Raw genomic sequence first — 9,864 nt, forward strand, 5'->3', positions numbered from 1 at the left:
GGCTCTATAATAAAAATAAGACTGTTGGGCTGCCCAGTAAGTATAGATAATTTGTTCTTTGTTTGACTGAAAAGGTAACACGAGCTTTACCACCAGTTGGGTGTGACACTGTTATTTTTGATTGGCGGACAAAGGTACAACAACAGAAGCGTGGCATGTGATACTGGGTGCGATTGTTTGTTTCTTTTTTTTTTTCTTGGACAGGTTTACTTTCAACCGTAGACTGTAAATAAAAATGGGTGCACCATCTGTTGACCACACTAAACCGGTTTAAAAAAAAGACCTAAAGTGAACATCAGCTACCTGACGCTGTTTTCCATAATCGTGTTGAAAATAAAGTTGTGTGAAGAATTAAGCTGTTTTGTTTAGTCCTCAAAATATTTACACAAAAAAATTTAGTATAGACACTATTTGTAGAACTGGTGAGACTTAAACAGAGACTATAAAACGAACAAAGGCCTGAGTCTTATTAGTTAGGGCATAACTAAATAACTAAAATATATATTTTTTAAAATTGTTCATGTTCGTGTGTGTATATATATTTTTAAAAAACCTCATGTTCATGTTCGTGTGTGACCCCCATGATTTAATCTGTTTCTGCAGAGGACAACTGAGAACGGACGTCACAGGCTGAACTCTCATCCTCCTCTGCTGCCATTCACTCTGTATCTGATGATGCAAGGCGTGCCGTGCCACACCGGCCTCCTCATGTGATACAGAAAGGAGGTGGAGGAGGTGGCGGGTGTCCTAAAAGAGTACGCAGCTCCCTGTCTGCTGTACAGTCCGTGGTCCTGCTGCACACTCCATCAGTCCTGATCCAGATCCAGGTCACCCCGGGGCGGAGCTGCACTGTAGAGCGCACGGCGGAGACTCACTGCCTTCTCCAATCACACAGTCGAGCTCTGCGCCTTCGGACGTAACGTTTCCTGCTCTTTTCCCACAGAAGACACATTATTATTATTTTCATCCTCTGTTGACTGTTCATGATGGGAGCGGAGAGCTCAGTGCAGGTGGACGGGAAGAGCCCGGAGGAGGATGCGTCAGCCTCCACCGGGGAGGTGAGTGCGGAGGTGAAGGTGCTCCAGGAGGAAGGCGGCGCCCTCGACAGCAAGGTACGGATCACGCAATGTCCCGCAGCAATGTCCCGCAGCAATGTCTGCCTGGTGCGCAGAGACTCAGAATCCTGACATGCAACACTTTACTGTCATGTATTTTTTGCCTCCTCATTGGTGCTTTCTGCAACATTTCTGCTCCCGCTCTCCTCCTCCGTATCTTCTTTGCGCATCAGTAAAGTGCTGCAGCGCACGCAGGATCCACGTGCACGCCATTGCTGTTTTTGCTGAGTAATGTTTGGAGTTTGTCTGCAGTAATAAAACGCCACAGCAGCTCAGCAGCCTGCTCCAGATTTACAGTCCCAGAGTCTGGATGATGAACACAGACTCAGAGCACAGCTGCAGTGAACACAGCTCTGCACCGATGGTTTATGACTCAGTGACTCAGTACTTTTCACATCTTTTATTTCTTGACAAAGACTAGACACCATTTTAATAAACCAGAGTTTTGTTGGAAATATTATGCAGTTACTTTCTTTATAATAATAATAATAATAAATTAACCCTCTGTCAGTTAGTATGGATGACTAGAAAGGTATAATCAAGAAAATCATAATCAAATAAATAAAAATAAGAGTGTAGAATAAAACAGGAAAATATTCACTGCAGCTGTGATTATTTTGCAGTAGTTGTAGTAAAGATACCAAAGGGCTCTTGGCCTGTGTGTGTCTGCAGTCATGCTGTCCTCTTATTGTATTTTCTCTTCTTGTCTTGTTTACTGGTGTTACTGACAATCTCAAAAAATAATCAAATACAAACAATGCATTTTGTTTCAGAAAATAAAATAAATTATTACGTTGATTTCCCTTACATGGACTATGAGAATCCAGCCTAATAAACCAGACTGATGCTTTATTGTTTTATTTCTATTGAAATCTTGATACTCAGCTGACTTTCATGTTGATCCATACGTTTGACTTCTACTCCCTGAGACGTGCAGTGTGGAACGTCCGTCGCAGCTGCAGCATTGCACCCAGCCGACTCAGCACTAATACCTCAGTGCAAATTGCTCAGCACAGTGTGACTGAATATTTGGAAAGGGCCCTCTAATGACTGTGCATGTTTCCTCACCTGCTCTGTTCACGCCTCATATAACCTATTGGATTTATTGACAGTTTGGGAACCCTGGGGTCACTGGGTCAGATTTTGTTGCCCTGGCTCTGCGGCCTGAAGGTCACCAGGGAGGTCAAATGAAACTGAGGTGGACGTAGAGTGAGACAAAGCGCCACGAGGAGCTTAGCATTTGTCAGGGACGTCCATCATTGTTTGGTTTGTTTTTGTGTAGTGCAAAGGGACGAGGTGTTTTTTCACACGCTGGTGTGATTCTGTTGGTGTTCCTCAGTGACCTGAGCCTCCACAGAGAGGACTGGAGGACAGCAGCTGTGGTTGACTAGGTTAAGACAGTTGTCTTCTAGTTTACATGCCAGTGTGTCCCTAAGCAAAACACGCATTTCAACGGTACAGCTGAGGAGCGCTAACACAATACATGGGAAAATGAAGAGAACAAACACAGTGAACTGATGCACAGCGTGAATGTCTTTGGTTTTCACTGTAATCAACACAGTGTCAGTCGAACCAGTTTCATGTTGCACTCGTTTCATAAATCAATAAAAATCCGACACGACGCAGAAGCAACAAAATGTGAAATAATTTGAAACATCTGTGGTGATTAAACAAAAGCATTTGTTTCCTGTGTTCCATCCACACATCCATTATGAGTGCTGTATATTTATTTGATTAAATTGTTCTGAAATGTCAGGGCGTGTGCCAACTCACATTGTAATTACATACAGTACACACAAATCAAAGTACATGCAAAGTAATTGTCAATACCATCAGTAACACGTCTGCGTTTCCTTCTTAGTCGACGAAACGGCTGCTGTTCAAGTTTTGAAACCATTTAAGTTTGAAACCACCAAGAGCTTGAAGAACTTTGCAGACGCAGATCATTAGTCTCACAGCGTCTTTTCTTTATTACTCCGCTCCAAGCTAGACGGTTCAGACAGATTTATGGATGTCTGATGACCGAGGAAGACACGACTTCTGCTGTTGGGAGTGACAGGATGGTCTTTTACATTTGTAGTAATTAAGCAATAGGTTTTACTGCAAAGTCCTGGAGTGAAATTAGAAATGAGAAAACGTGTGAGTGAGTGGACATTTTCAATCCAGTTCAGAGGTCTGCAACCACATGACCCAAATGTGGCTCTTTGGCCTCTTCTGAAGATCAGGTGTGGGGTTGTTTTACTCCAGGTCACTGCTGATGATTGAGTGAGTGTGTTATACTATACTGAACACCGTGGTGTTGGAATTGATCGTTTCCTGCACGTAGAAACATTTGGAGTTTTGTCTGATGGAGATGTCAAACAGCTGTGCTTGATAGGTAAATAACAGAAGAACTCTGTGTGAAATACCCATGTTGATAATCATGTTGAGTTCAGGTTCATCTGAACCTTCAGACTGTACATCTTTATCTGCAGCTACCATGTATTGGTTTCCTGTGCTTTGTGTGAGCACTCAGTGACTGTCAGGCACATGTAATTACTGAGTCCAGTCATGTCATTAGTTATGCTCTGCCTGTTTGGCTCTAAATATGATTTAAGTTTCTAACAAGGTTACATTGATCAGATTAAGAGCTGGGTTATCAGTCAATGAAGCAGACGGGCAGTTACTTTAAAGGCAAGTGTTTGACATCACATACATTTACCTTCTTTATCTACTGTATATCTGCTGCAGTTCATCTGCTTCCTGTGTGTGACTCACTTAAAACTGATTTTATTTCCACTAGTTGGAGTAGTTTTTCTTAATTGTTTAAACTCCTCTGCGGTCTACTCAGCAGACTGCTTCATTGTACAGACTGTATAGATTGCTTTTATGATCCTATTTAGAGGAAACTATCCGATAAGGTTAATGTACTCAGAACAGAAAGAGTTGATTGTAAACAAACTTTGTTTGAAATTTTTTTGACATTTTTGGAGTTTAAAATAGCCTGTAGTTGGCGCCAGGTCCTGTCTCCATGGTCTATGTGCAGTCTCTGGGGTTGACAAGATCACATCTTACATGGTGTTTTCACCCTCCGCCTCCACCCTACTGGGCCTGATGTTGTAGTCTGCTGACTGTCTCGTGCTTCACTGTCGAATCACGAGGGACGAGCGACATTGACCGACCCAGACAAAAGGAAACCTGCAGCCCAGCAGCCACCTGGCTGTGACACGTGCATCACATTTCATGTGCTCCACCCTCCGTCGCGACGGCGGCAGCAGGTGACTCCCATGATCCGACATCCTGTGCGGTTACATAACGTGCGCTGATTAAGGGCTCCAACTGTACGTTCCTGTGTAATGAGCTGCGGCTGATCAGATGCTGCTGTGGCTTTGATTATCCTGTTTTTGCACAGATGGAGCAGAGAGAGTTAGGGTGTGGGGGGGGGGGATTGGATGTTGTCAGACAGAGGATCCATTGAGGATGGATCCAGGGAAGAGGACAGGGCTGGGGCCCCCTGTGTGCAACGAGAAGGAACCAACAGAGGCCGAGGAGGAAGGAGGGGGGGCTGAAGGGGGAGGTGGAGTAGCGAGAGTGGGAAAGATAGGGTGTGGGTGTGGAGCCTTGAGATGGAGAGAAAGGGGGAGGAAGGGAGGCAGAGGAGTTAAAGGGGGAGACCTGCCAGTGTGACATAAAGACAGATGAATCAGCCGATTGTTCCCTTCGTCCTCCCTTCTCCAGATTTGAACAGGCACCGATGACAGAGGTGGAGTGAAAACAGCAGAAAGAGCAACAGCAGTGTGTGTGAGTGAGAGAGAGAGAGTTTTCAACTCCTCAGTTTAAGCCACTTTTTGTCTACTCAGCTCTTACATCATCCTTAACGATGCCATCTAAATAAATACAAAAAAACCAAACCTAAATATTCAGCCAACATAAGAGAAGCCGTCATGTGACACTCTCCCATGACATTTCTATTGGCACCTGGTTCTGTGTTTACTCTTCACACCCAATGTCAACTAGGGTTGGGTCCAGCTCCTCCCCTGAACTTTAACAGGATCAAGTGGTTGAAGATAGATTTAATTAAAATCATTAAAAAAAAAATTATATCTACCACCATATGAGTCTTTTGTCCTGCTCCAGTGATTGTATTTGTGTGGGGTTGATTTTTAGACTTTCGGACATTCTCTTTAACAAACTTTGTACTTGCTGCTGTTGAAGTTCCACCTAGATTATGTATGATATAAAACTCATGAGCGGTGAACATTCAAACAAACAAAAAGATCATCATTCATCACCAGCAATAGAACCAAGAACCTTCTTGCTGTAAGGCAAGAAGGTTCTTTTTTTTCAATTCTTTCTAAATATGGAGAAGAACATCTTGATTATAGGGTGATGGTAAAACGTACTGCAGTTGTACACAGTTATCAGACTTGATGGTGTTAAAATGATTGGTTCTGCGCTATACTTTATGTTACACTATACATGTTCTCTCTTTAATGTATTTTTAATCATAGCCTCACTGTGTAAAGAACTCCAGCCTGGAGAAATACCTGAGGAGATGCACTACAGTCAGGACTTTATGTTGGAAAAGAAAACTAATTCCAGACCTAGGCCTTAAACATTCTTTGATTATAGGTGTGTGTGTGTGTTCTAGAAGGAGCAAACACACACTTGGCTGATCACACTGTTCTGTTTCTCATGAACCGGTTCAACTCCGACGCCGCCTGCTTCACTCTTCCCTTCTTTTCACATCATCCATTTTTCATCAGTGCGGCTGCTGACGCAGCACTTGCAGCATCAGAGGGGAGAGTGGAAGATGTACAGTATGTGTGTGTGTGGGGAGGGAGGCTATGTTTATGTATGTGTGTGTGTGTCCCAGTGCTGCTGGGAGTTGAAGGACAAACGGTGAATCGCTCCCCTGTGTGTCGCCGTAGAACATTTGGTCGTTGGTCAGATTTATTGGTATTGACCCAAATCCTGGTGCAGTAGAACAGCGTCAGTGTCAGATAAACTCACTGACCTGAGGAAGAGTAACATGACAGAACATGACCAAACTAATAAACCAAAACTTTGTTGTAAGAGGTTTTGAAATTTCTAATCTGATCTGATCTGCTGATTCGATTTGGATTCCATTACAGCTCTCTCTTAACTCACTGCATTTTTACTGAAGAAAATGTAAACACAATGTCCCTCTTTTTAAGAAAGCTAACAATTAGCATCCTGTGTATTAGCCGTGTTTAGAGCAGAATCAGTCTAAACGCCAGGTCAGGAGGTTATAAGATATTTTATGTTCGTGGAAAAGGTTTGGACCAAACCACTGACAGATGACCGATTATGTACTCATGATGGAAGTATATTTTTTGCCCCAGCCCTGTTGACAACACCTTGATGTGTAAAACGTTATAAACCAATAATTTTGAAATAATGTGTAATCTATGCTGCTGAAATGTGGCTAGAAGTTTCCACCTAGGTTTACTTTAAATTTTAAATGGACATTCATAGCTTTCTTTTTCTTTAAATTTCAAGAGCAATTCATATCAGAGTTCAACAAAATTTTGCCCCGAACTGTGGCTGGTTTTTGACCTCATCTACGCACTCCTATTAATCTATTTTCACTGTTATTTAAGTCCAGATGTTAGTGGCTGTCAGTCGGGTTTTACCGCAGGAAAAGAGGGATGAACTCTGTGTTTTCTCAAAAAACAGAATCTTCAAGACCAGGAAATATGTGTTTTAAATAACACTCTGGGAGGGGCGGCGGCTCTCTCTCAAGATGTTTGAATTCACAGTTATGAGTGTGGTCACGTCGCACTGTTGAAGTCATGACGCAGAAATAATGATTAAAGCCGTCAAAGCAGCTACAGACGTGTCTTTACACATGAAATTATATAACGTCATTTCGATGTTTTCTTTTTTTTTTTCCAGCAATATATTTTCTTTTACTGCTGTAAGTGCTCATGTAACTATAATAAGTCACTGCCGTACCATAACATAATGTATGATGACACAAAGACTGGTTCAGAGCAGATGTCTCAGACGTCTTATCTGAAGTTGTTTGTGAGTTTTACCACAGGAAAAAGCTTTTTTTAAACTCCCTCCTGGGTTCATTCAGTTCCTGGTCTTTTTTTTACTTCACCTCCAACCGTCTGTTCCGTCTACGTGCTGCCTGTAAAAAAACAAATCAGATTCTGCTGCAGTGATCACCGGCTGACATCACTGGGTCAAAGTCCTTCCATCACAAACCATCTGCCACACAGTTCCTACACTATTTACCACTAACTCATGATGTTACCCGCTCTGTACTGTCCACACTGCAGCTTTCAGCGCTGTGTGAGTGGTGTCTTATGATGGCCTCCCACCTCCACCCCCACCTCCACCCCCACTGCACAGTCTCTGGATGATTAGGAAAATACAGCAAAGTGAATCATCCGGTCACCGCTTCTTCATTTGGGTCCAGTTGAAATAAGTGAGTTAAAAAGCAGCCACACAGCACCTTTGGAGATGAGGTATTAGAGAAGTGGTAGAATGTATTATGAAATGTTAATTGCATTAATCCAGTGAACAAAACAAACCTTTTTTTCTCTTTGCGTAACACACGGTCATAAAGACGTGGACATGTTTGACTTGATTAATTTAATTGCGTTAGTAAACCACAGCTGGTTCACTGTCTCCGCTCTAACTCACTGACTTAACCAGGACATATCTTCACTAACTATTGGATGAGACAGAGCCGGAGGTTTGTGCTCGTCCCTTGAGGCTGATTCCTCTGCCTTTCTGTCACACTGAAAATTTGACTGATTTGTAAGTTTATTTCCTGTTTTGGTTTTGGTCTCTCTTTGTTAGGGAGTATAGTTCAAGTTCAATGGAGGATTGAAGCATGAATGTGTCATCTGGGAGGTGGCTGATTGATCTGATCTGAAGAGAAAAGATTTTACAACAGAAGAAAAAATGTCCACGAGGCCCCAGCAACCAATTATCTGTAAATGAAAATCATATGTTTTTCTCCTCTCTTCACTGCTTCGCTTGTTGTGACAATAATTTTATAAAGTTTTTATTTTTGTTTTTAATCTGCAGACATCGCAGCACAAATACATGCTGTGTCTCCATGTGAAACCATAAACAGACACCAAAAATATGTGGAACGTTTTAGGTTGAACCGCTGGACTTGACTGTTGTTGTTCTTTGGCTAAAATGTAGATTAAACCCATATTAGTAGGACACGAACCTGTGAGTAATTTAGGGCTTTAAAAGTCGTTAAAGAAAACAATGTGTCTCACTAATTAAAACCATTTTTATATGGTCTCCCTCGTTCTGCCTCCACCCAGCATCATCTCCTCCTCTCACACACGGCTCAAGATTCCTGATTCTTATCAGGACTCGGAGAAATTTAGAGATTTATGACAGAAGGGTCAGCAGAGGGAGTCGCCTTGTTATTTCAGCCCAGTCTGAGTGGCCTGCACCCCCACATCCCACCCCACCCGAGGTCAAACACTGGCCAGTGCGCTCTGATTATGACAGAGTCCTGTGGGGTCTTTTTCCTGCCACAGTTCTCTTGTTGCCGTTTGCCCATGTTTGCTGTTCAAGTGGAGCAGCTGCACAGATGAAGGGACTTCAGTTGAGGAAGTGAGGAGGGGGAGGTAGGTGGGGGGGGGGATGAAAAACAGACAAATTGTGGGAGGTATTGAACCATAGGTTTGAGGGTCAGTGATGTAGGTAGAAGAAGACGACCGGCGTTCGGCCGTTGTCCTGAGATGGTGATCAACAGGTGGAAGCTTCAGGGATTATTTTCCTTGGAGTCATTTGCTGTTGTGGATCTCGTCCTTGTCCAATCAGATTCTGTTCTCCCACTGATCAGAAACAGCTCAGTGTCAAACAAACTGACTCGTGTTCTCTGTATTATTGTGAAACCTGCACTGTGTTTCTTGGATTGCTTTTCTAGAGTGTGTTTTGTTTGGGAAAATGTGGTGCCACGGTGGTGCAGTGGTAGGATGACCACCTACTAACAGAAGGTTCTGGGTTTGATACCGCCTAGTCACTGCATCTAAGGTTGGGTTTTGTGTGTATTATATAGGTGGAAATATATAGGTGAAAAAACAAATAAAATAATCTACATCTACTTCTGGCGATCATCAACCTAATGGAGAAGCTGGCAGCCCCATGTAAAGCACCAGGCTGTGGGTGGACTCCATGTGTTATAAAGGGCTTGTTTAAAGCCTTATAGATTTATAGTTGTCTCTTTTTGTCTTATCACAAAGAAAAACACACGATAAATAAAACAGATCCTTTTTACTTGCGGGGTAAAAGTAAAATGGTTGATTTCCAAACATCTGAAAAACATCTGAACATGACTTCATGCTTAATTTTTTTTAAAGATTGTTCAGGATGTGAACAAAGACACACACACACACACAGAGTCTCAGTCAGAGCACCTGATCGTAGAAACAGTGAGAGTGTTCTTCAGGCTTCTCATCCAGCTTTGATCCTTGGTATGCACTGAATGTGGGGGTCAGGGATAATAGATTTGGGGTGAGGAGACATGAAGGAAAGGGGGAGAGAAAAAGGGTGGAAGGCAGACAACGATGATGGTCACACCAGCCGCCGCTGAAACCCCCGCTCTGGTGTTTGCTGAAATATGCCCGAGTCATCGCTTCTTGGTGTCAGTTTAATGAGTCAGCCTGGTGGTGGCGTCTGACTCATTATTGGACTCCTCAATCTGTGGTGTGGGCCCAGGCGTGTGATGTGAGAAGCTTTTGAAACACTGAGACCAGCAAGATCG

The 9,864-nt window shown here is 43.0% G+C and overlaps 1 protein-coding gene across 1 annotated transcript in view; it reads left to right on the plus strand.

Annotated features, from left to right (window-relative positions):
- Window positions 1-604: 604 nt before the first annotated feature.
- The window catches only part of akap12b (A kinase (PRKA) anchor protein 12b), a 35,660-nt gene continuing 26,400 nt past the window's right edge, over window positions 605-9,864 (plus strand). Inside the window, exon 1 of the mRNA XM_017033757.2 lies at window positions 605-1,112. Within this exon, the coding sequence (XP_016889246.1) occupies window positions 984-1,112 (129 nt within the window). The 5' untranslated portion in view covers window positions 605-983. The remainder of the gene's footprint in view (window positions 1,113-9,864) is intronic.

This window comes from Cynoglossus semilaevis, chromosome 7, assembly GCF_000523025.1.
Source record: "Cynoglossus semilaevis isolate Cse_v1.0 chromosome 7, Cse_v1.0, whole genome shotgun sequence".
Lineage (NCBI taxonomy): Eukaryota > Metazoa > Chordata > Actinopteri > Pleuronectiformes > Cynoglossidae > Cynoglossus > Cynoglossus semilaevis.